Below are 26524 nucleotides of genomic sequence, written 5' to 3'. Positions count from 1 at the left end.
ATAGAGTAGAGGGGTACAATCACCACCTTGACCTTTATTGAAGACTGGACTAACATTGTCTTTTCTCCAGTCCTCAGGCACCTCTCCCATACCTTTGAAAGATGACAGAGAGCAGCTTGGCAGTTACTTCTGCTAGCTCCCTCAGCATCTGTGAGCACGTCCCATCTGGGCCCATGGTTTTGTGTGTGTTGAGTTTGCCTAGACAATCTGACCAGATCTTCCTCCACCAACTTGCGAAATGTTATGAGCTCCTTGAGAGTTACGTAAGAAATAAGAGAGAAAAGTATGTTAGTGACAGTTGTAATAGCAAATGTCTCTTCTGTCAGAGTAAGAAGGGGCATTAAAAGGGTTCCAGAAGGTGTCTGCAAGAGAGTACCTAAAATGAAAAGACTGAAAATAAGCATGGAACACTCAGTCCTTCAGCATGTATCCCTTAGCCATCCTGTTACAGAGCTCAAGTAGCAAAATTCCAATCAAGTATTTGCAAAGCAATCAGGTAAAATTTACATACTAAATGACTGTGAGTGGGCACACTCATTTGTGGAGCAGTCACAGTAGTTTGTAATTGCCACAATTACAAATATATATTCTTTTCCCTGAGTCCCAAAACAATTCTTGAAAAGTGGTGCTATGCACATACTTGAGTTTAGGATGCAAATATTTATCTTAATTAAGCCAACCAAAGTTGTGTGCATTTGAATAAAATAGTTTGAAAATGCTTTTAGAAAAAAACTGTCTTTCCAAAAGTAGTCTGACATGGAAACTTGGCAATGAAGGTGAAGATATTATCCAGAAAATACTTTCTCTTTTCAAAAATTTAAAATGTAAATCTGCACCCTTAAAAACATGAGTCATGTCTTGGAGACTAACTTAAATTAACAACAAAAAGCTGCCAAGAATCCAACAGATAGAATCCATAATTTGAAATCCATTTGATTATTTCTTGACAAGGCTGTGTGTTCATCTCAATTCACCCAAACCACTTGTAGTGGGAACACTTGATTTGATTAGTGCATTCAAATACATTTTTTAGACCAAGGAAAGAGATGATATTTTGCCATCATTTTTTTAAAGAAAAAGATCTTATTAATGCTAAAGGGAATTTTGCTTAGAGAAGATTTGCCCATGATGTTTCAATCCATATATTTTATGCTCTTTTATTTATTTGTGAAATCTTATAGACATTACATGAGTTTTCTTCTTCAGCAAAGCACGTATGCTGAAATTTGAATTCTACACAGATGCTTCAGGCCCACTGATTCCAACGGCATCAAAGAGAAGTGGGTTTGGCCAGCTATTTAATGGTATAATGTCAAATTCTGGTAGCCTTTCCTCCAGGTAGCTGGAAGAGGGAGAAGTTAGATGCAAAAAGCTGTCAAGTGAGTTAAAAGGGATCGGCTCCAGGCCTGCTGGAGTCAGCTGAGCACTCTCCCAGCCTTTTACGTGCTTAACTGATAGAGCTATCTCTTCTAACAGCCAGAAGCCAGACATAATTTTCAAGACTTAATGTGTTTCTGCCTTATCGTGATAATCAGTAGTTGGCTACAGGCCACAGACAAAGAAAGTGTTGGGGATAGACAAGGCGACCCTGTTTACTTTCTCAATGGACTACAAATAGTTGGTACATACTTGCTGTTTACGCCTGGGCAGGACAGCTGATCCTCTGTGGTCTAAGGAAACACTCTTGACCCTGCTTTTACTGTCTTGCTCACGGAGTTTGGAAATGATGCATTGCACTCTCCTTTTGAACTGGCTTTTTTTTCTGTATTTGCCTGTTACAGACAATACCTCAGACGGGACGCAGCTCTGATATACAGTTCTGTGACAGGAAAACAGAGAATAAATGTCCAAAAGACTGCAAATACAACATCTAGACTCAACAGGAGCTTTTCTGCGTGGCAGGGATTATGCCTGAAATATGTAAAACTCTATTGGATTTCTTCCATAACAAGAAATCAAAGTAAAACTACAATGAAAGAAAACTAAGAAGAGAAACAGGCAGTGCCAGCCAAACCAGCAAACCAGCAACAATGAGAAACCCCAGCCTTGAGAAGTTTGATTTTTTAGCTCAGAAAAAGAAGAGACAAGTGGCTATCAGTACTGGCTTTGTGCAGAAGGTGCTCATCTAATACATGATCGGTGGTTTAAAAGCCTAAATTCAGACAGCCTGTCTGCCAGCTGATCTCCTTGTGCCCTATTTCCGTCTCTGCTTATCTGGTATACTTCAGAAATGCTATTTACTCAGGTTTTGTATAGCATTCAGCACATCTGTGCCTTTAGGTGATGCTGGAATCTGTAAATCCAGTACCTACATCCCTTTTCCTGACTCTTGCAGTATCTCAACACTTCCTATTCAAATGCATTAATTGTCCTGCATCTCCAGCCCAGAAATGCTGTCCTTGGTCTATGTGTGTGTGGGGATGAAATGCAGTGGGGTTACAGGTTAAACAGGAAGCCTGAGGTCAGAAACCAAATCTGGGTCACTTCACGCATCAGCTTTCTCTTTCACTATTAAAACAAAGTTTCCTCTGGGTTAATCAATTTCCAGTAACAAGGACAGAGTTCAGCGTGCCAAGGCTGAGCCTTCAACTACCCACATTACAGCTTTATAAGGGCATACAGTACTTCTGTTATTTAAAATTAAAGTAACACTACAGCCGTTGTGATGGGTAAATCAAAGAGGCATTTTCCAAAAGCAGCCATGGTTCTTCCTCTGCTGGTTTATAGATACCATACATGAAATGAATGCTGCCCCTCAGGATGAGCACATTGCTCCAGCAAAGCTGTCCCTGCTGCGCCAGCTGCCTCTCTGAAGTCCTCTGGGACTCTGGGTGCATAGCTGTAAGCTTTTGTCTGTGTCTAAGAGCCTTGTGCATCTGCAATTACACTTCAAATAAATTCCAGCTGAATATTGAACTAATGCTTAGATGAAGTCCCCAAATCCCTAGGTCTGTGTGCTTGCTCTCAAACTCCCAGTATCTTTGAAGAAAAATTCAGTCCCATTTCATATTAGGGGCTGAGTGGTGGCTCCGGGTTAATCTCTGTCTGTCTCCCTGGTAACAGTCAAAGAAGGCAAAACAGAGGTAGGAAGGGTCTCCAGCAACTATTCCTGTTATCAGAGTCCATCAGCAGGTGACCACTTCTCATATCCAGGAACAATAAATACAGCCTGTGGCTAATGGACTCACCCCACAGCTTTCTTCAAACGTTTCAGAGAGAATTAGCTGGTGGCCAAACTATGATGGAAGGCTGTCTAAACCTCAGGTCCTATGTTTTGTGCTTCCCAGTCAGAATGCATGCAGATGCTGCAGTTCTCTTGATAGTCTGCAAAACTAATATTTTATTTTATTTTATTTTATTTTATTTTATTTTATTTTATTTTTATTTTATTTTATGTAGCCTTTATTGGAGGAACCTCTACATATATATCACTACAATTAGAAATATCCCTCTTCTTTCAGCTGTTATGTAATTTGAATGTTCATCTTATGTGGCAAGAAGAAATCACAGTTTACTGTTTTCTCAGAAACAAGGTGTGCAAACTTTTACCTGATGGATTTTTTTTCCACACAACATCAATGAACGGCTGAACATCTGCAGTAAAGGAGAATCTATGGCAAAACAACAGCAGCATGAATGGATGCAGAAATCTGCTGGCTGACTGAGGACTTCCTATATAAAGTTTGGTTCCCCTGTAGCTGCTGGATGTCAAACTGACACATCAGAGACATCATGTTGTCTTTTTTTCCCCCAGTATATTTAAACAGATACTGTAATTTCTCCTGTAGCTTAGCTAAGAAAACAACTAAGGAAGAACCAGTGGGAGTTTGTCATTGATTTCAAAGATGCCAAGATTAATACTCCAAAATGTAGGTATAAACACGTAAATAATATGTAGCACATAGTCTAAATGTGCTACATCTAAGTATAAGCACAAAAAGTTGCTGTTTCTGAAAGATGTATTTCAGTCAAGCACCAGTGATACTAGCTGATATGCTATTGTAAATGTGCTTTTGTCTAATAAAGCCAGATATTTTACAATAGATCCACCTACTTGTTAATATCTAAACATTTCTATAAATAAGAAATGGAAATTTAAAAACAAACAAACAAAACAAAACAAAACATACACACCCGTATCTAAATGAAAAAATATTAAAAATTTCCATTAGAAGTTTTGTTTAAAGCTTCAAGTCTTTTAACTGTCTAGTAGCCCGACTCTTCAGTTCACAATAGGTAAGAAACATATTACTCAGATCCTGTCACCTTATCTGATTCCTCAGCTTCTTATCTATAGGTAAGAGCTATTTGTCAGTCCTATATGAAGAAGAGTAACAAAATACTGTCAGTAATTCTGTTAACTCTTAAGACATTTAATATTCATTTTATTTTGTTTTGTGCTACAGACAAAATAAGTAAATCCTTGATATTTGCTTACGCAGAGTTTTCTACAGACATAATTTTAATTAATTAAAATTATTAATAAAGATGGGAAATGATGAGTTCTTTGTAGAATTCTAAGTGTTACTAAGTTCATTTGAAATAATGAACTCCATACGTGTAACTGTATTTTCTCTCTGAATAAATACTGATAGCCACAACAGTCCTACAATATTTTTCCACCAGGAAAGGTTAAATCCACCACTGTATTGAATAAGTAAAAGATACAAGTTCTGTAGTCATTCTATAGTCAGTAAAATTGATGGAAGTTGAGAGCTTTAGCATGTCACAGCACAGGAGTCCCAGTTTCCAACCAAAATATTTGGTTAATAGATTAAGGCTGACTCTTTTTTGGTGCTTATGCAAATAAAGAAAGTGCCTCTTCTACATTGTAAAACATGGAAGAGACACGAGCAATTACCACAAGCAAAACATTTTCACTTGATAAGTCAATCTGGGCTGTTTTTTCTGGCTGGTCAGCAGTGTCTGAAAACAAAGGAGACACAGCAGCCCTAGGAGACAGCTTGTCTGCCCAACCACTTTTCTGGGGGATCTCTTAATTTGATTTAGAAAGCACATAGCAAGACTTCTAGGTGTCAAAATTTAATATACCACATAGCACCCTACTGCAGCTGATGCTGTCAGGCACGTGAAAGCCTATGGCTAATCTGTGTCTTTAGGGAATATACTTCTACATCTTGTCCCCACCTCCCTGGTTATCACAGCAATCACTTGGATAGGCTATAAGATCTGGTGTTGTCTCAAGTGATTTGATAAGCAGACGAAAACCAAGGGTTCATTAAGCTCCTGGGGTATATAAGCCACAGGGTTTTCAGCATGCCCCTGTACTTGGGAGGTTTGACAGCTCCCTGTTTGTCAAGCTGGGACTCACAGGAAGATGTTGTTGACTGTAAAAATACTTGTTTTCATTGTGAGTGGTTTCCTAAGAGTGGGCACAGGCTTTGACATTGGATTATCCACCAAATGTGTAGTGATACCCAAGGAGATGGACATGTGCCACGAGATTGGATACTCCGAAATGAGGCTTCCCAACCTGATGGGACACACAAGCATGGCAGAGGTCGTCCTAAAATCCACCACCTGGCAGCACCTGGTGCACACGGACTGTCACCCTCATGTGAGGATGTTCCTGTGCTCTCTGTTTGCACCCATCTGCCTGGACACGTAAGTATCACAGCACTCAGCCTTTTGGCCAGAACAAAGATCAAATCAAATGTATGTTAATTGTAATGGAAAGGTGATCTCCGCTTCATCAGGAATAATTCTCTTAACTTTTTCATACTCATTGGGAAGAAAAGCACTGAAAAGCTCTTCAGCCTTAATTTGCTTTGCGGAAATGAATGCTGTAGTTAAAAAATATTATATTTTAGTTTGTTTCAGTTGAAATTTTGTTCTTGTTAATTTAAAGTTGAATATAGGTGACAGTGAAACTAAATACCCATTGCAAAGAGACTCAGGCTCTTGACAAGGATTTTCTCAGATAGTAAGAAAAGCATAAATAAAAACCTAATAGCATTAATAAAAACATAACTTAATTCTGTACCATAGCAGAATAAGCCATTTCTAGAACTGAATTCTTGCTGAAGGTTGTCAAAGATTAGTATGTACTTTGTGCAGAAATCACTGCTGAACTACTTTGTTATCACTGAGTGAGTTGAACAGCTTCAGCCTGGTGCTCCCCCTGGTGCAGGTTCATCCATCCCTGTAGGAGTATGTGTGTTGGTGTTCGGGACAGCTGTGCTCCTGTGCTTGCCTGCCATGGGCACGCCTGGCCAGAAAGCCTGGACTGCAATCGGTTCCCTGCAGACGAGGACATGTGTCTGGCATCGCTTACAAAGGAATATAAATACTTGCACAAAGGTAGGTGGAAGGTGGCAGGATGGCTGTACTGTATGCTGCAGGTAAACAAGATAGAAGGGACACAGTTCTCAGTCTGTGACTTTGTAATTGGAGTTGCATCTATACATACTTGTTTGTGCGGAGGGGGGGAAGTATTAATGCCTGCAGTGAAAACTGTGGCACTCCTCAGATGGTGTGGGTCAGCATCTGAATTCAATGAAGAGTAGTTGTTCTACACATAGCAGAGGAAGTGATTATCTCCCTGCACAGCTACAGGCACTGTATTTTATTTATTTTGAGGTCTCTTTACAGGCTTATCAACTTTATCAGGGATCTGATAAATTCACAATTAATTGAATTGGTCTTCAGATCAACTTGGAAAAGTCGGGAGGACTTATTATCTGATTTTCCTAAGGGAGTTAGTATGACATTAATGTCAAATCTTCAAATGTGCTTAGGTTTATTTATTTATGTAAATAGCAGTACAAGTAAGTTGCTGCTGGCACACTCCAATTCCTGTGTTCTCGGGACTAGCCCAGCTGAACCTAGGATCACTGACAGAATTCTCACTTGACCCCTTCCCCACTACATAGCTGTACTGAAAATAAAACACTATTTATAAATACTGTATTTGATGTTGATGATTGAGTTTGTCAGTTTAAACAAAGAGTCAATGTGCATGGAAACAGAAACTCCTTTTCCTCCTTAGCCTTGTTTTTGGAGAAGCATGCGGATGCATACATTATCACTGAACAATTTTGTATTTTTTATAGTTACTCAAAGTTAAACAGCAAGCTCTCAACTTTCACAGCAGAAAACTAATACAAAACATTCTAAAAGATAATGATGAGACTTTGCCATTTCTTACCAGTCCTACCAAAGCCTGCATGCCAGACCTGCCCAGCAGTGGAGGAACTCTTTACACACAAAAGAGTTCCTGAAGTTTTCTGTGACAGTAATTTTGGTAAGTCCTTGTTAATATGGCTGCTATTAAACTATCAGTTCTCCTTCTAAAATACTTTTAAATTGGGATTAAAATCGCTGACAGCTTCTGCTGGGGTTTCAAAATCTTCATCCTGAGACCTTGGACACTGAGTCAACTTTAGGTTATTTTTCAGAATATGTTCTTTCTCAGCAAAAATTTAAGGATTTATTTTGCACGAATGACTTCTTCGTCATCTATTTTACAAACAGATAGCTTTTCTGTTCTTGTTGGGCTGGCTTCACTGCAGTACAATATGGTATATGGAAAATATTTCTGGCAAAATCAGGCAAATAAACCAGTTTGTCTTTCATTAGTAATTAAACCCAGTAAAGCTTTGGTTGTTTCACCTGTGAATGGCATGTCCTTGTTACTTGTGCATTAATTGTTCACAATACATAGCTTACTGAAAAGACTCAGAGAATCATAAAAAATAAATTCTGACCTCATGTTATTTTACTGAAGTGACAGGCAATACTTCTGAGTTTGCCCTAGAAACGTCCTGCAAAGCCCTGTGAAGTCAATAGAGACTACTAGTGAAAACAGCTGGCTTTAGATCAGGTACTGCAGAGAAATTTCACGCTAAGAAGTGTTGGTGGAGTTACTCATGTTAGACAGATGTCTACAATGAAAAGGGAGTATCTAAAAGGATGGTATCACCAAGCATTACAGCTGAGAGAAACAAAATGAGTTTCAGTAGAATAGTTTGGGCAAGGAGGTCAGCCTCGTGATATTAGAATAGCGCCAACAGCTTACAGTATCTAATTATGCAGTCACCATCATGTATACAGTGACGGCAAAAATACATCTTTGTGAAAATATGTTTTCCTAGTTGCCTGATTCAGTGAAAAAATGATCAGTTACAAACTTACTAAAAAAAAAGTTTGAAAATCTATGCTGCTGTGGGAGAAGACGCCACCACACTCCATCACCAGGAAATATGAGAGTATTTTTAAGGAATCTTCCTGCTTTAACGGGTATTCATTTCTATATTTGAACAAACTGAGTGACTTACATGTTTCCTTTTTTCCTTAGCAGTGAAAGTAAAGCTGTCCAAAAAAAGAGCAGTAATTGGCGACCAAGAGTACAACATTGAGTGCCATGTGGAATTCATTACCCAGGGCTCACTCTTGCCTTATGAAACTCAGCACATGATACAGCAGTGGCTGCTTATCAATGAAAATTGTACACAGAGGATGACTCAAACCCATCGTCCTATGGTGTATCTCCTTGTAGGGAAGATTGAGGAGGGTATCATTTTAGTAAATCAGATTTACCGCTGGCAGAGAAGGGACTCCCAGCTGACTTTGGCCACTCAGAAGTGGAGGTACCATAAATGCTTGTAGATATTTATGTTATTACTTGTAAAAATCTTATTACACTTTTTATGCCAAACCTACATTGTAAATAAGAATGTACTATAAGTGGCATGTAAAATCTTTGTTTCCTTTTAAACTGTATTATAAGTTGAACTTAAATCCAGTGTTATCAGGACTACTTACTATTGTATTTTAGCTATTTGTGAAATTTGAACTTGGTCATCTATGTATAAAGGTTTGAATTATTGCAAAAATCTTTTGTAATATGTATAAAAACTGAAATGAAACAGTTTTAATCCAGCTCAGTACCTTTAGTGTATTCTTCGATAGGGTTCACCCTGCCATTTTCTTGACTTACCAAACTTTCTTTTGGTTAATGCTTTATTAATATACCTCATACTGTTCCATTAGATTATTTTAAAAGAAGGTGGCCCTCTGCTGGTCACTTTTGTCCGAATCAAAATGGAATACATTGGAATAAATAACAGCAAACACAACATAGCCCAACCTCAAGAAGATCTGGTCATTTGTTGTCATTTTACATTGATCAAGATGATGTCTCAGTGGTAATGCCTCCGAGCACGGGGTAACTGCAGTTCTGGAATCTTTTTAAATCAGGGCTCCCTTGTTGAAAGGTCCTACTTAATAGTCAGACATAAAAAATGTCAGTGCACCAGAGGGTGATGGGCATGGAGCTGGCTGCCCAGGGCAGTGGGCACAGCCCCGAGCTGCCAGAGCACATGGAGAATTTGGACACATGGTTTGAATTTAGGGTGGCTTTGTGTGGAGCCAGGAGTTGAGCTCGATGATCCTTGTGAGTCTTGGAATTCCAGCTCAGGCTATTCTGTGAATCTGTGATTATATGATTTTCTATCATGAACTAGAAAACTTCCGGAAATGATGAAAAAAAAAAGTTGGAACAACCTATATTCAGTTTATACTGTATAATGAAGACACTGTTCTGAAAAATGTAGGTGACTCAAAAGCTCAGTTCATTTGATCCCACCAAATCTGCAATGGTTTCTGCTGGAAAAATGGTAAATATTTAAAGCACTCCATCACTGCCCACAGATGCCAACTGCGCCCAAAGGCGTCTGACAGGGCTCAGGTCAGCCATGGGCAGCCCTGCAGGGAGCTACCCATTTAAGTGCCAGGGCAACATCAACCGCCTGGTCTTGGTATGAAAGGACATGGCTACTGATGCGAGCTGCTGAGAACTGGTTGCTCGATAGTCTGTGAGGTAAGGGAGGTCATCTTAGCTTGTGTCGATTTCCATTTATTTCTCTTTACATGAGGGGTTACCATACAGCCCTTTGCTTACTTGCTCTTGGATCTGCTGTATATTTAAAACAGCAGCTGTATTTGAACTATCCTGGGCATGATAACGCTGCTCTAGCTGCCAGCCCCACTTTGCAGAGCTCTGACAAAGTAAAGTGGAATTGGACGGAGCAATTTTTTCTTTATATGTACGTATGTGTGATTTAAGACCCTCTGCTATATACCAACGAGGTATGCAGCGGTGCCTGGTCTAGCTGGCAGCCCTGCCCGCCGCTGGGGGTTGGAACTAGATGATCTTTAAGGTTCCTCCCCGCCTAAGCCATTCTGTCATATTACGGTGAGTGCCAGAGAAAATTCAACTCAGGAATTTCGGCTGGGAACGTTTCATCCCTGAACTACCAACTCTTCGGAAGCAAAACGCCCGCGCAGCAGCAGCAGCCACCTGAGGGCGGGGCTATGGGCGTTCCGTTGGACGCGTCACAGCCCCGCCTGCTCCCGCCATCCCACCCCGTGCTGCGAGCGGGCGGCGCCGTGCCCTCAGCCGGCGGTGAGGCCGAGGCGCTGCTTGGGTGGCCCGTGTGGACCGCGGTGTGCGGGTGCCGTGCGGGGCCGCTGAGCGCGAGTTCTCCCACACACCTGTCTCAGCCTGGGGTGAGTACCCCTACACGCTTGCTGGCCCAGGTCTCGTCCCGGCTTGGCCTCAGGCCCTTATCCGCGGACTGAGGGAGCTCCGGTACACCCTGTAAGGCACCGCACATCCCTCTGCTGAAGCCTGGAGCGTTCAGGTAACCGGGAATCCAGCCCGCGCGAATCCAGCTTCCTGGGCCGTGCCCGCCGTTCTGCCCTTTGAGCTCACTGACCAGCCTCTCGAGGCTTCTTGTTTCCACTTTGTACTTAGAAGTCTGAAGTGCGAGATCCTCCAGCAGGCCGATGCCCTGCGCACATACGTTCTCACTGGCTGTTTCTCGTATCTGTTCTGTATCCGCGATACACACCTAGGGACCTCTCCTTTGTTCTGTCTGTAGCGATGGCTTCAGGAACAGCCCTGATTTACGATGAGGCAATGACCAGGCATAAGCTGCTTTGGAACGAGTAAGTCAGTAATGTCCTGTCCTTCTTATGAATTGATTCTTATCAAGAAAGTACCAAGTAAATGTATTTTTTGTAAACGTGATGTGGAGTGTGTAGTGACAGATAACCTGGTAACTTTCCTGCTGAACAGAAAGTCTGCCTTCTCGAAAAACTTTTACTGTTAATTTGTATCTAGCTACTGTAATACTAATCTGAAGCTGGATCTGAGAAGCTGAAGCCCTGCAGACCAGCAGGCCTTAGTAAGGGGTTCTCTAAACACTGCAGTTTAAGCTAACTAAATTGCTCATAAAGCTAAAGTATCACTGACCTTGGAAAAATTTATGGATTTACTTTCTCAGCTGAAACCCTTCAATTAAGTTCAATTGGAAATTGATACATGCAGCTGGCTCACACTTATGTAAATTAGACCAGTACCTTTGTTGTGCTTGAAATGAAGTCCTGTCAAATCATCTTCTCTGCTGATCTTCTCTGTAAGATCTTCACTTTTAATCTCAATGTCTCCATGTCCGTGGTAATCATTGCTACTGTAAGCGGTGAGAAAAGAAGGAAAAATTAATGTTGTTATGTCTCTTGCACAGAAATAAACAAAAATTTATTTTTGCTTACAGATTTTATAATCGTTTGGCTCAATTCTAAACTGAAAAGTATTCAAAGAATTTTATTATAATTATTTTACTCTCACGTGTCCCTCTGAGGATATTGAATCTTTACTTACAGTGCATAGTAGGCATTATTATTACTTGAAAGCTGTGCTGGTGTGTATTGTAGTAATATGAATATCACTTATTTTCAGTCCTATTTGTGATATTGAAGTGCCAGAAAGACTGTCAGCCTCCTATGAGCAGCTTCAGTGTTACCATCTTGTGGAAAGATGCATCCCTGTGCCTGCTAGAGAAGGAAGCGAGGAGGAAATCCTTTTAGTTCACAGGTCTGAAATTTATTTTTATTGCCATTCAGTTTAATCTAATAAAATAACAGATGTCATACCTCCAGAGCATGTTTTACACCATTTAAAAATACTTGGTCCTAAGCTCAATAACTTCCAGTAATTTCAGTGGAAAATGTGTCAGGCTGAAACTTGTACAAATCATGTTGACTATGCTATAGATGCTGAAGTATGAACGAATTTACTGTTCCACTGTATCACCACTTCCACTCTTTGGATTCTTGAGCAGTGATTGCTGATTTGAATACAGTGTTAAAAGTAAGTTTCTAATTTGAAAAAGTAGGAAAACTGATAACCACCTCTTTCTCCCAAACACCTCTGAGACAGAGTGAACCAACAGAAAAGCTTTGTAGCTAAGTCTGTGGGGGGAATTCAGAGGATGAGCTTCTAGCCCCTTCTGAACTCATGGCACTAAAGTCTGCTCTGGCACTTGTCACCTTGGTGTGATAGCTCTGCAACCAACATGCATGTTGGTTGTGTGCTCATTTTCCCTTGTTAGGAAGCAGTGAAGTCTTTTCCTGAAGGACAAGGGGAGGTGGGAGCAAAGCATGATGGCAAAGCAGGCAGAGGCAGGGTCTGCATAGGCAAGGGCACAATCCCACAGTCCCCAAGGGAAGTGGGCAGCACAGATCTGATGCTGTTAACCAAATTCAGCTGAGAGTTTAGATTGCTTTATAAGTCTGCAGTGACATAGCAGACGTGAGGTTAAGTTAGAATAACATTCCACAGGTCAGCATGGAGGCCCACATCAGTGGAGTTCAAGGCTGAATGCAGAGATGGCTATACAAAGTAACTAAAATGTATCCAGGGTGAGCGCTTTACCTTTAAAACAGCTCCCAAGTGAAGGGTGGGTAGGCTTTGCTGAGGCTTCTTAGAGTTGTTTGGGGGAACTTCCACTGGGGCTTCATCTAGTTTGCTTCCTTAAGACCATCAGCTGTACTGTCTTTAAACAAGTTCTGAACCCAGCAGCAGAACCCCAGGAAACAACAGTTTGCATACAGGTGACCTGATGCTTGTATGAGGACAATGGCTTGATCCTGAATCATGCTTAAATTTTCAGATTCCAGAACAGTATTTTTCCTCAAAGTGTTCCTATTGGAGTGCAGTCGGCTCTGCCTACCAATCTAATTTATATTTGCAGTAAGTACATTGCTGATCAAGTACTGAAGAGACTTGATAACAGTTCCCAGTTGAGTTGTCCCTTCTAGATGGCTTGGGACAAACAAATTCACTAAGGTCTTGTCTTCCTTTCCAAATGTAGAGATAACGGATGTCTTTTTTTTTTCTAAAGACTTTCATATTGAAACAAGTGCATAATTCCTACAAAAATGTTGTTTGAATTCACCATTAGGTAAGAGGCTGCTGAGGAAATTAAACTAGTAATTACACAATCATTGAGCTTTGTACAGTTTTGTTTTTGATAGCATCTTCATTTTGAATCCACTGCTTAGAACTGTTTATATTAGGTAATGCTAGTCTGTCTCACTTTGTTGTGAAACTGTGGTTGCTTTGGATGTCTAGCAAGAGGAACACACAGAACACATACGTGGTAGCTTTCATTACATTTAAATAGTATTTAAAAACTGTAAGTCTGTTTGCTTAGTTAAGTGTTGTGTTAATCTCCCTCTCCTCTGTAGTTCAGAACACTTGGAGGCTGCAAAAAGCACACAGGCAATGAATGAAGAGGAACTGAAAAGAATCTCTGGAAATTATGATTCTTTTTTCTTTCATCCGGTGTGTAAGTTAAACTGCTTCCTGTAGTGGGATTTGCAGATATTTGTATTACTGCATCTGTGTGATGGTTTTCTAAGTAGGGGAATGCTGATAATAATTTGTTTTGCTATCTAAGTATACTTGCATGTGTTTATGGCCTTCTGTTGATCCGTTTCCAGTTTAGTGCTATGCTGTAATTTAAATTGATAAGTGTTCTTTTATCTGTTCTGTAATTATATCATGCCACTATAGCATACTACTCAAATTTTAATTTTGCTTTTGTTACTGTAAAGTTTTGCTACTTATTTTCAGAGATGCCAGTAGAACCAGTCAGTTCGATACGTCCATCTCTTATTTCTTATCTCCCTCAGAGAGAACATCCTTACAAAGGACGTGATGATTACAGATAAACCTAATAGAGAGCTCACTGGCTTTTCTGTTGTAAAATTATGCTTTTAACTAACTGCGTATAACTTCATTAGGATAGACTTACGTCAGTTTCGTACTGGGTCACAAAGCACATTCTGCAAGCTTTCTCTAAAGCTAGCTGATGAATGATTGATAATAACAATGAAATTCTCTTTTTTAGAACACTTACCACTGTGCCAGACTAGCTGTAGGAGCAGCTTTGCAGCTAGTGGACTCTGTGATGTCAGGAAAAGTGTGCAATGGAATGGCATTAGTAAGGTAAGAAAATGTGAGAAAGTCCTCACTTCTCACCAAAATTCCCTTTGTTATGGATAATGATATAAAACTTTGTTTTAGACCTCCAGGTCACCACAGTCAGAGAAATGCAGCTAATGGGTTCTGCTTGTTCAACAACGTTGCTATTGCAGCAGAATATGCAAAACTCAAATATGGTCTTCAGAGGTAAGAGCATAAAGAAGCTTTTCATACACAAGTGTGATGTTGCATTATTATTTGACATGGTACCATTTTAGAGTAATATCCAGAGCCTCATGGGTGTCACGTACCTTTTTGGGTCAGAAAATCTTTAGTCATCTGCACTTCCTTTAGACCTACGTGCCATGGTTCTTCCACTGAGTGTTTTATTTTGCTTTTCTATGCAGAATCCTAATTGTTGACTGGGATGTGCACCATGGGCAAGGAACTCAGTATATATTTGAAGAAGATCCAAGGTTTGAAGGATGTTTTTTGTTAGCTGGCTAAATACTGCATGCTTCTGTAGGGAATAAGATTTTTTTTATACTCCTAAAACTAGAATCTCACAAAATACAAAGTGTTCTTCTTGCTATTTTAGTGACTTGGTTTTTTTTAACCTGTTATCAAGTAAAGGGGGAACAAATCTAACAAGAAGAAACAGATAAATTTATTTTTACATTAAAAAATAACAAACACAAAATGAGCAATATGAGTTTTAAGAAGATTATCAGTAGTAAGATCTCTCTATACCAAGATTTAGGTTATATCTCTGTTCTTTCTATTCAGGAATCTCTCAGTTCAAGTGCTAGTTAGATAAAACACATGAGCTTTATGTTGTTTTCTGAAAAGCCATGGCATTGGGTTCTAGAAACAAGTCTGTTCTACTGAGAATGTCCTGCCTTTCATCTCAAGGGAACGCATACATGACATTTCTAAAAGCTATCCTAGGTTAATTTTGACATAGGACCTTCTGTACCAGCTTTTACAGTCAGAAGCTGCTCAGAGAACTAAGAGGAAAAGATAATTATATTTTCATGCTTTCACTATATGTTAGAGAGTTTACTATAGGGTCAGTTTTGGAGCCTTTTTGTCAAGCTGGATTTTTCTTGTATCTTTCAGTGTTTTGTATTTTTCCTGGCATCGCTATGAACATCAGGAATTCTGGCCATCGCTCAAAGAATCTGATTATGATGCTGTGGGTTTGGGAAAAGGAAAAGGTTTTAATATAAATTTACCTTGGAATAAGGTAAATGTTATTTACAGCACAACAAAGCAAATGCAATAGCTTTATTTCTTATGCATTAGACAACTCTTTCTGAATATGTGCTACTGTGCTTGCTTGGCAGTTGTTATAGCATAGTGTATCTTATTCCTGTCAGTGAAATATCTTCTAAGAAATAAGGCTCAGAATGTCATATTTGTTTGTTTCAAGAGAGAAGACACATGCATGTTGTTTTTTCTTCAGTATCTTGCCTAGCCACTCCTGGGAGTGCTTCAGGAGATGGTTATGTCCATTCTTGTTCAGCAGAGAACTGAAGACTCAAAACGATGGATATTTGCATCTAGTTTTTATACAGAGGAGTTTGAGCTGATCTTACGAGGCTGTCTTGTCTTTATCTTTTGGTATTATCTTCCCTTATGTCTGGAAAAACCTTAGGAAAAGCTATTACTTCAACAGGAAGATCTGATCTGTATTTCTCTCATTTTGCAGGTTGGGATGGGAAATTCAGATTATCTTGCTGCATTTTTTCATGTGTTACTTCCAATGGCTTTTGAGGTACTTTTTTCACTGCACTGTTCTGTGAATAGCAAAATCAAGGACTATTTCTTAAGTATCATTAAATGATTTGTAGAAATTTGCTACTTAAAAGTAGCACATTTAACACAATTTCTGCTGATGTGAACCATGTGCTGATTGACAGAGTACTATTTATGAATATTAGCTTTCAAACAATCAGTACAAAACCCTACAACTTTCCCATCAGGAATAATATTATCAATGCAATCTTATTTATTTACTTTTATTCAAGGAGAGTCTTTATTTGTGTTTATGTTTTGGCTGAAATAATAGCTGAGTACAGTACAGTTGAAATGCAACGCAAAAGAATGTGCTACATTTCTTTCTGTTTTGTAACAGTTTGATCCTGAACTGGTTCTTGTCTCCTCTGGATATGATTCAGGAATTGGAGACCCAGAGGTAAGTAACATTTTGTGGTTTGTGTTGTCAGTCATAAATGTGTTTGTAAAATATTCCTACATCTTAAATGTCCATTGATTGCTATGTGAAAATTCACTTTGACCAAGTTAAAAATATGTTTGAGTCTTTAAGCTGACCCAGCTCAATAAATAGCACACAACCTATGAAGATAGATTGTCCTGTAGGCACAACTCCTGCATCATCTTTTTGCACCTTCCTTTAAGGCAGTTGGTTCAGCATTTTGTTGGATACAGCTAGAGGCGAGCGTTCCTTTATGCTGAGGCTGAGTCCAATCTTACTTATTTCAGACCATCTACCTATTTATTTATTTTTTTCTCACCAGTGTTTTTGATTCAGGGTTTCATCTCTTAACAGAACTTTTCTTTAATTTAGGGTCAGATGAATGCCACTCCTGAAGTCTTTGCCCACCTTACCCATTTCCTGATGCAGTTAGCTCATGGGAAGCTGTGTGTCATCCTGGAGGTAAATACTTCTGGAGCGTAACAAAATAATTTCTTTTTGTATCTCCTCTTAGAATCAATAACAGAAAAAAAGAGTAAAATTTGGCAGTGCTCTTAGACATGAAAAGAAGTGTGTGTCTTTATTAATTATTAATTACTAATTATTATTTTAATTTAAAACGTTGGAACAGAGGAACGTGTGCTTATTTTTCTGGAAACAGCCTCTCAGTTGTGTTCAGTTCTTGTGCACAGTGACTACAGAATGCTACTCTGGACAGTCCCCACTTCATTAAAACTTACATAGGGAATAAACTGCATTACCACTTTCTGCAACTTTGTCTTAGTCCTGAAGAATTTTTAAAACCTTTAGCATATATACACTATAAGTTGGTTATAGAGCCTGTGCTGCATTCCCGTTTGGGGAATTTTTTTGTTTGTTTTTAATAGAAACATCTAACAACATCTTTAAGAGGTCTCTTTAAAAACAATTTTTTCCTCCTTTTGAAGTCAACGTCAACTCCTCTTCTGCATGGTGGAGAAATGGTCATTTTACTGGTAGATAAGTTTGTGAATCTTTCCAGCATGATCCCAAACAAGTGAATTGCTTAGAAACTGATTCACTTGACCTCTGTTTTGTTTGAGCTGTTTTCCATCACCATTTCTTCAGCAGGTTATTGTAGATACTGCCTGAAGTGCAAATAATCATCTCCTCACGATGCAGACGATATGACTGCTCCATGAATGGAATGCAGGAACGAGTCTGTCATCTTTAATTCAGTCATCTTAAATCTATTTTCATTTCTCTTCCAACTCTTGCCAAATTATCAGGACAATGATATTTTAAGTGCCAGGCTGTGGGAGATTTCCCTTGTGCAGATATTTTAGAGGACAGCAGTAATTTTTACTTTCTAAGGAATCTTCCACAAGAACTATTGAAGGTGGTATGCCATGGGAAGGGAGTGGGAAAAGAATGTGTTTCTAGAGTTACAGGGCAAAGTCACAACTGATTTCCAAAATGAACTGAACCATGATAAAGTGAATAGAGTTGTCGCTTGCCACTGAACTTCAGCAGGTAGCATCTAACTTAATTTTTTCTATGAAACAATGACTTAATTGTGTTTGCATACAATCTTTCAGTTCTGTAAATTCAGATATATTCAGTTTGATTTATTTCCCGTGACGACTTTCAGACTTCATGTGTATCAGCCCCTTACGTGGAACGAAATGCTTTTTTAGGGTGGGTACCATTTGAGGTCCTTGTCTGAATCCGTCTGCATGACCGTAAGAACTTTGCTAAGAGATCCTCTGCCTCAGGTAACTGGAGAAATGGCACCTTGCCTAAGGTAAGCATAGGAATCATTCTAGAACAACCTATGTATTTATCAAAGATATAAAGATATGCAAGCTTTGAACATTTGCCTGCCAAGGTTTTAATGTGACTTTGTAATCTATTTTCTGCTTTGAGACATTTCTGCTGTGATTTTATTTTTTTGTTGGTGTTGTTTTTTCCCATTGCAGTAAATTATTTCCCTGCTCTTTCATCAGTACTGATATTGTTAATCCTGTTTCTTTCACAGCGCTATTGAGTCTATCCAAAATGTGAGAGCAGCACATAAACCCTACTGGAAATGGTTGACGTATGAAGGTAATTAAATGGGATTGGTAAAAGGATTCATACAGAAATTCAAAATTAAGATTATTTCCTCTGGTTTGAAATAATTGAACTACCAGTTATTCACCAAATGATTGCTGGAGTGCTGAGAGGCTTCCTTCAGGGTCAAGTCTTCAGCTGGTCTGAAAAAAAAATATATATTGTTAACTTCTAGAACTGTCAAACATCACACTAAAAAGTAGTGCTTTGATATCTTTGTTTGCTGTGTGAGGAAAAAAAAAATGGTGGAAGTTTTATTATCACTTACAAACTTCTTCTAGATTAAAACAATTGTAGCGTCGCTGAAAAATGTCTGTGGCAAAATATTGCAGACAGTGCATGGAAACAAATATAAACACTATGAATACGGGTGTACTTTATTTTGCAAATAAATGTGACTAAATATTTACATACTGCTCACAAATTAATACACGGGAAACTTTTTTTTTTCCTAGACACATCATTTTTGCACAACTTGAGCACCAAATCAGACTTAGTAAAGACTGCTGATACAAATCCCTGTAGAGATGATGAAGCTAAGATAACTGACAGTAATGGAACTGACAGAATAGAAAGATTTTTGGAGTTGCACATGAAAAATATTGTATTTCCAGTTCCTCCCATCAAAACAGCAACAACTGAGTTGAAAGCTTCAGCAGACCCAAACACCTTCCCAGTACACCTTCATGTTGTGAAGGAAATGGACAAAAATGAACTAGAAGCTCTTGTCAGGTTGGTCGTATTTAATTAATTTTCAACTTAATTATGAGGATGAGAGGCTTCAGAACAAACTATAATCTTATTCTTTCTCTGCCATTGTCTCTGTGGCATCAGTCTACTCAATCACAGGCAGAATTACTACTTCTGAAAACTTGAGACATTAGTGTTAGTTATCATTTTTATCCTTAAAGTCACAGAATCATATGGGTGGAAAAGGATCACAATGATCATTTAGTTTCAACCCCCTGCTACGTACAGGGTGCCACCCCTGCCCAGAGCCACATCCAGCCTGGCCTTGAATGCCTCCAGGGATGGAGCATCCACAACCTCCTTGGGCAACCTGTTCCAGTGTGTCACCACCTTCTGTGTGGAAAAACTTCCTCCTAATATCTAACCTAAATCTTCCTAAACCTAAAGTTCAAAACCATTCCCCCTAGTCCTATCACTATCCACCCTCGTAAACAGCCGTTCCCCCTCCTGATGATATGCTTCCCTTCAAGTACTGGAAGGCCACAAGGAGATCTCCCAGGAGCCTTCTCTTCAGCCTTCCCAGCTGAACTAGCCCAGCTCCCTCAACACTTCTTCATAGGAGAGGTGCTCCAGCCCTCTGATCATCTTAGTGGCCCTCCTCTGGACTCCTTTATATAACTAATCAGAATATTTCAAGAGAGAGAGGACAGTGAAAATGTGTTAATTTAGAAGTAAGGTGTTAGGAAAATGCCTCTAAGATCTGTGTTAGCTTTTAGCTGGAAAAGGAATACCCGACTGGTCTTACAATTTCAGAAACTCAACTTTCTAAATTAGAAAGTCTCATTTTGACAGCACTTTATTTCCTGAGTATAATCAGGCATTTTTTTGTTTTCTTTTAGTGCAAATAGAAATAGGTTTAGAGAGCTCACAACTGTTAGGCAGGAGCGTTGTCATCTTCCTGCTAGAGCTAGGTCTTTTAGAATAAATGTGTAGTATTTATAGAAAATGTACTGCTGTCAGTACAGGCTGCAAAATACCATTACCAGGATGCTCTCCAAAAGTGCTGTCATATCTAACCTAGTTTTGCTTCGTGTGATTCATTTTACAGTGATTTTCATGCAGACCTTGTGGAAGCAAACAAAACTTTGCTCTTTCTTGGCAGTACATTGACCATCCTAGATAAAATACTTAAGAAAGAGGTAAAGAGAATGTGGTTTAATTGAGGGGACTGGGGGATTGCCTTCCTGATTTCTGCTTTTACTACACTATCATCTGGATATTAGTTACTGCCTATTTCATAACCCTGCTGATCTCAACTAGTCTGTGCTTAGCTAACTAGAGAGGATGTGAGATGAAAAAGCATTTTAGGAGTGGTTAACCTCAAGACACCTTTCTAATTATTATTGGGTAAGACGTTATTCTGCTTTTCTGCAGTCACAGCTCATAAGGCATCACTCTCAAACATAAGGATGAACCAGATATTCATTCTTCCAGTTGCTGTGGACATAAGACTGTATCAAGCACCGGTGAGCAGCAAGGAATCTGAGAAAGATTTAAACTGCATGGAGTTTTGTCTGCAGACTTCAGGAGAGAGTTAACTTCTGCAGTACCCTATAAGATAGCAGAGTATGCTAAGCTGTACTCTCTATCATTATATGTACAATAATTTATGCAGTCATTTGTTTTCCTGGCCCTTCACCCTGATTGCTTTCATAGAGCAGCTCAAAACACCACTGTGCCCTATGATTCTAAACAACCATTCCAGTTCAGCACTCTGATCCTTCCACAGTCAGGAATGAAGATGAGGCAGACTTAGAGGTTGCAAGATTGTATTTTGACATTCTGAAAAACAAAGAGAAAAACAACAAGCAAGTTAAAAATAAAATGCCACATTTATATTATGCAAACAGTCTCATTTGTTAAATCAGTCAATCAGTCTCTTTTAATAAAAACCTCTTTCTAAAGTACAAAGCCAGTGAGGATTAATAACTGTGAGAATGGCCTCTTTCTTGTAAGTCGTCTTCCTGTTGTTGGCAGTCATGGCTGTAGATTTTGGGATCAAATTTCTGTTGTTATAGGCTGCATGTACCTCTAAGAGAGCCTATAAATAGATTAGATAAACTACTGGCAGAAGGAAATAGCATCTGCAAGTAATGACTATTTGAGATTATATTGAGGCAGTGCTGAGATTTTGTGTTCACAGTCAGAGGAGAACTGAGGAGGAAGAGCACATGTTGTGTTCTTGCTTATGTTCCCTTATATTTCATGAGGAGTTCAAAGCTCTGCACAACACAAACTAGCACTTAAATGTTGACTGATTAATACTGTCACCATGTTTTCTAGAAAGTAATGGCTCACCTATGTTAAAGGAAGAGCCAGAATTCTGGGACAGCTTTCTTTTCATAGTGTCTGTCTGTCCAGTGTGTTTTGCATTCTGGCAAACTGAGTGCATCTGGTCTGCAGACTGCTGAGAGAACCACTAAAGATGACCTTCACCTATATAATCTACTTTTACAGTTGACTTTCAATGCAGGACCATGCACTTGAAATAATACAACATCTTTTAGCGTAATAATCAAATGTGACCTTTGTGTTGTAAATGAATTAATAACATCTTAATCTTAGGATCTCTTCCCTGCAGCTGTGGCTTTGTTTGAATGATACATAAGTAAAAAAAAAAAAAGCAATTGGTACAAATAAGAAATGATACGATCTTGTGCAGCACTAATTACTTCTGAATAAAAAAAGATATCTTTTGCAGGTATGCAGTGGAATTGCAGAATCACCTGCAGCTTCTGCTTCTGTTGCTGTTGCACTGAGACATTCTCTTCATTTTGGGTTTCAAAGGTGAATTTTTATCTTTTGCATTTGGTACTCAAAATGTAAAAAGATGGAAGTGGATAAAATATGTCAGGTTGCCTTTGTTGAAAGGCTTCATTTTAAAACAAATGTGCATAGCTTTTTTGATTTGCAGTAAAGACAGTATTGCATATGACAAAATCCTTGTGCCTTACCAAAGGCAGAACACCTGTAGGGATCAATGCTGTACAAAGTTAGGTTTTCTGTGCCAGATTTTGGCTGCCTTTGACCTAAGGGCATTTTCTTGGCTTAGTTTCCCCAGGAGTAGTGGGAGAAGAGAGTTTTTCCCCTTGAGGTATCATAAATTTCTTTATACTTCTAATGGACCAAGTTCAGAGAGGTGTATATTCATTTTATTTATTTAATCTGCATGCAAACTCTTAAAACCAGTTGTATTAATTGAAAAGAATTACTGCAGGTACAAATGAATGTATACATGATTTTCCTTTGTGTTCTACAGAGTGCTTTGCATCTTTGTTGGAGATACGGATATCATGCCGAGCACGGAAGATGGGTGAGACTTCTTTTTAATTTAGGAAATCAAATCCCAGGGATGATAACTGTTCCTAAGTCACCATACGTATGATAAAATCTGCACTGAGAAATCGGTTGTGAATTGATTTTTCACTGAGTTTAACCTGAAACAAAATACAGAGCAAGCCAAAATGTATTTCTAAAAACAAGCTTCTATTTCTAAGTTCTGCCTTATTAGTTTAGTGGTTGGTTTGAAGTATAACCCTTCTATATCAGTTTAAATTTGGATTATTACTGCAAATATAAGATTGAAAATACAACGTTGAATATACAAAATAATAAAGAAGGCAATATTTAAAAGGGAATTTTAAAATGGTAAGACAAGATAGGGAAGAAAGTATACATAATATTGAAATCATGGATAAACCAGAGCCTTTATCTCACTGGGAGTTGTTGGTGAAATACTTGGATGTGGGTTTCAATTGCAGAAAAATACTCATCATACATGTTTGCAAGAAAGAACAGACTGGAAAGAGCAGCTCTAAACACTATGTTGTACTAAACTGGAAAGAGGTAAGGTGCACTTTGTGAAAACAACCTAAGATAAAAAGTTTGTTGTTTTTTTTAAAACAAAGAATAGAATAGATTTATAAATTCATAAAATGTCATTGAGAATTACACCTCTCACTGCAATTGGGACTTAAAAAAAAATTTCTTTGCTCTTTCAATAATGCTGCTCCTTCACAGACCTTTAATGTGAATTAGAGTGCATGGCTTGAGTAAGCCTGCAGTGGCTGTTTTGTTTATGTTAGAGAAGGCAGAGTTGCAATGCACAGATGCTAAGGAAAATATGAATAACCAGTGTTGCTCAAAACTGCACGTTTAATATAAGGATTGCTGTGAAAATAGATCAATATTCTGCTCCTAGGGTCAACAGACAGCTTTTTGAATCTCATGTTATGTTGGGTTTGGGGTTTTTTTGCCTTTTTTTTTTTAATTATTTTCCAATCCTACCTATGAGCATTTTCAGCTTTATGTTTATTCTAAATTGCTTTTCATTGCTGTTAAAGGATGCTGATGGGAATGACTTCTTTTCTGCTGTGCTTGGATTCATTCTTCCTGTAGCATATAGTTACCAACCCAACTTGATAATAATAGCTGTTGGAGCAAACAGGAGCCTTGGAATAAGTGGGATTTCTCTTATTATTGGTTTGCTACAAGGACTAGCAGAATCTCGAATTCTTGCAGTGATTGAGGTAAGAAATGGTGCTACAGCATGGTACTTCAGGTGACCTGGGACGGAACCCAAATCAAGCAACAGCGTGTTGGGTGTGAACTGCTCTGAGCTGCTGTCTTCTGTCTGTGTTTATTATGCTGTCTTTGGAACATCTGAATTGTTGACATAAATAGCCCATGTTTCTGTCTGGCCTGAGAACAAAAGCAGGCAGACACATACTGAGCTGTAGGCAGCCTGCATGATTGAGAAGCTAAGGCATGAATGGAAGGCCTGAGCTAATGTTTGTGTTTATGTGCAGCAGATGATCCAACGGTTTGCCTCAGTTTGGGGACTGGCTTTGCTTTCCACATGGAATGTGGAATCTGACTAAAGATATTTTATGACCTTTTTCCACCTAATATGATTGGAAGCAGCCCACTGTTCTGTTTGTTTGTTTTTTTCTTATTTAGGACACAGACATAAATCTAATGCAAAGTGTAGCCAAAGCACTTGCAGGTGCTTCTATGCCTCATTTTGGAGTTCATGTGCCTCCTACCCAAGAAAAAGTAAATCAAATAAAAAAATTAAGAAACCAGCTTCAGCAGGACTGGAAAATGCTTCAGTGCTCAGGTGAGTAGTCTTTAGTTCTTATTTTTCTAAGAATATATATATTAATAAAATACAACTGAATTCTAAGTCAGTGGGAACACACTGATGTAATGTGAGCAGCATGAAACTTGCATGCCCTTGATTCTGCCCCTTGAGCCTGAAAACACTGCACTTCATAGCACAGTGTGACTGTACACTTTGAAACTCTGAGTGTCATTGCTCCAAAAAATGTATATTATTTATCCTGAAATAAAGCTACCATAATACTACGAGTTTAAATAATGGTTAATAAGATGTGCACGGGCTCTGATTGCTGATGTGTTTTCTGAAGATAGCGTAGAATGAGGTGGCATTTTAAAATAATGAAAAATAATTTTCCTTAATTCAGTAGTGGTTAGTTCTGATTAAAGTACATTCACACGTAGTTGAAGACCAGGTAAAGGAAATCAGTTTAGAAAGGTATGTGGGCTTTTAAGAGTACCAACTTACAAACAGTTTTCTGCTGAATAACCTTTTGTTTTTAAGCAGAATATTCATAAACAGTGGTAAAGGTGGGCATCTAACTCTGAAAGAAAATGCTTTCAGAAGAAAGGGTCAGAAGCAGTGGCCTAGCCCCAGTAAAATTGTTCTTATGGACTTGGGAATGAACTTGATTAATAACTTCATCTTACTGGTGTTCTTTTCAGTGAACGATGGAATTTAAAGCACTTTAAAACCTTTTAAAACTTGTATGCAGCAGAAGAAAACGTGACACTTCGTTTTGCCTTTCAAGTCACTGGGGAAAAAAAGATGGTCGATGTCTAAGCAGAATAAGAGCCATTGACAGTTTCCTTTTTTTTCAAATACTTACAATCCATATTTTTGCTAGGGTGCTATGCTTGTACATTCTGTGTTGACACTATGCAACTGACATGTGAAACCCAGTCCTCTGCTGAGTTACTGTGCTCTGAGGCCTGTGTTGTATGTGACTGCAGAGTCAGGCTTGCACAGGCACTAACTTGACTGCGTGAATGTTTGCAAACTCCAGAAGCTAGGAACGTGAAATGAGCAATTGCGATAGCCAAGCATTTCATGATAACTCAGTGTGACACCTGACTGCACTACCACCATCTCACTGGGAGTTTGAACTCAACAACAGGTCCTTCAGATTAATGATACATTCCTAGGACTTAAAAGATTTACCAAATACGGTCTTTTCTTTAATTTCTGTGACTGACTGATGAGAGAATGTTTAAGGGTAGCAGCCCCACAGCAGCAGTGTGTGCATTTCCCATCTCCTAGCATGTGGTTGAGATGAAATCTAATCTCCTGAGCTACATAGAGACAAGGAGAAAAAAATATAATACTTTGCATAGGTAAAGTTAATCAATATGTTATTGAGTAAAGCAGTGTAAAGACTAAAATAACATTTATGACATATATACATTCTCTGAATGTTCTGGGGCTATGGGGCTTCAGTCTGCTTTCCTTTCAAATGCAAGTTTTCTATATAAAAAATAAAAAGCACTTTTACGTTTTGGTGGTGGCCTCAGGCTGGCAGCTTGTGAATTCTCAAAACAAAATGGACTTCCTGAGGCAGCAGCCACACTGTGCCTTGGTTTTCAGCACTCCTTTCTGTACTCGTTTCCAGGTGCGTGTCTCTGTGACTTCAATAATGTAACCTTCTGCTTTCGAGCACTTAAAATGACACGTATCCATTAGGCTGCTTTCCTACTGCCGTTGGTACTGGGATCAACTGCGCACATTCTGTTTAACTAAATCAGTCCTCTTAGTCCTATTTTTAGGACTGTTTTTTGGAAAATTCTGTGTCCAGTGTGTTCTCTCCCAGGCGGCATCCCACTTGTTCTGTTTTGCTGCCCTCAGTAAGCCATGAGATGTAGATTACATTTATTAAAACACGACTAAGAAGGCAAAACTGTATTTTCAATAAAAGAACTTTGCAAGTACTGTCAGAACTCTGTTTGCAGGACTACATTTGGTGGCTGGGGACCGCTCGTGTTTCCTGAGCCCCTCGCTGGCGTCCGGGCCGAGGACGGGCGTAGCAGCGCCGATCGCTGCTGGCGAGCAGCCGACG

The 26524-nt window shown here is 39.0% G+C and overlaps 2 protein-coding genes across 4 annotated transcripts; both read left to right on the top strand.

Annotated features, from left to right (window-relative positions):
- The first annotated feature begins 3400 nt into the window (after positions 1-3400).
- LOC100540103 (secreted frizzled-related protein 2-like) lies at positions 3401-10276 on the top strand. The gene is made up of 4 exons (XM_003201948.4): positions 3401-5625; positions 6152-6321; positions 7172-7264; positions 8318-10276. The coding sequence occupies exons 1-4, from the start codon at positions 5339-5341 to the stop codon at positions 8626-8628; spliced, it is 861 nt and encodes a 286-aa protein (XP_003201996.1). The 5' UTR covers positions 3401-5338; the 3' UTR covers positions 8629-10276.
- Positions 10277-10390: 114 nt separating this feature from the next.
- HDAC10 (histone deacetylase 10) lies at positions 10391-25170 on the top strand. 3 transcript variants are annotated; one of them, XM_010706185.3, is made up of 21 exons: positions 10392-10530; positions 10905-10971; positions 11765-11899; positions 13555-13651; positions 14220-14317; positions 14396-14500; positions 14701-14769; positions 15413-15539; positions 16005-16070; positions 16431-16490; positions 16884-16973; positions 18188-18294; positions 18529-18596; positions 19058-19334; positions 20401-20491; positions 22054-22139; positions 22612-22665; positions 23114-23198; positions 23696-23881; positions 24312-24471; positions 25137-25170. In XM_010706185.3, exons 2-21 carry the CDS (start codon positions 10907-10909, stop codon positions 25151-25153), a joined length of 2043 nt encoding a protein of 680 aa, XP_010704487.1. In that variant the 5' UTR covers positions 10392-10530; positions 10905-10906; the 3' UTR covers positions 25154-25170. The 3 variants fall into 3 exon arrangements, 2 of the variants coding, with proteins under 2 accessions (XP_010704487.1, XP_010704496.1); XM_010706194.3 differs by having other exon boundaries at positions 10409-10664; XR_004159623.1 differs by lacking the exon at positions 25137-25170 and having other exon boundaries at positions 10391-10530; positions 23751-23881; positions 24312-24438.
- The last annotated feature ends 1354 nt before the right edge of the window (positions 25171-26524 follow it).

The sequence above is a fragment of the Meleagris gallopavo genome, chromosome 1, assembly GCF_000146605.3.
Source record: "Meleagris gallopavo isolate NT-WF06-2002-E0010 breed Aviagen turkey brand Nicholas breeding stock chromosome 1, Turkey_5.1, whole genome shotgun sequence".
NCBI lineage: Eukaryota > Metazoa > Chordata > Aves > Galliformes > Phasianidae > Meleagris > Meleagris gallopavo.
This window is presented reverse-complemented; position numbering and strand designations above follow the sequence as displayed.

Excerpts from the sequence above, each read along its gene's own strand:
- LOC100540103 (XM_003201948.4), top strand. The coding sequence starts at position 5,339 with ATGTTGTTGACTGTAAAAATACTTGTTTTCATTGTGAGTGGTTTCCTA. Across the intron at positions 5,626-6,151 it reads GCACCCATCTGCCTGGACAC|GTTCATCCATCCCTGTAGGA; the intron begins GTAAGTATCACA and ends CCCCTGGTGCAG. Across the intron at positions 7,265-8,317 it reads TTTCTGTGACAGTAATTTTG|CAGTGAAAGTAAAGCTGTCC; the intron begins GTAAGTCCTTGT and ends TTTTTTCCTTAG.
- HDAC10 (XM_010706185.3), top strand. The coding sequence starts at position 10,907 with ATGGCTTCAGGAACAGCCCTGATTTACGATGAGGCAATGACCAGGCAT. Across the intron at positions 16,974-18,187 it reads AGCTGTGTGTCATCCTGGAG|GGTGGGTACCATTTGAGGTC; the intron begins GTAAATACTTCT and ends ATGCTTTTTTAG. Across the intron at positions 22,666-23,113 it reads ATGCCGAGCACGGAAGATGG|AAAAATACTCATCATACATG; the intron begins GTGAGACTTCTT and ends TTTCAATTGCAG.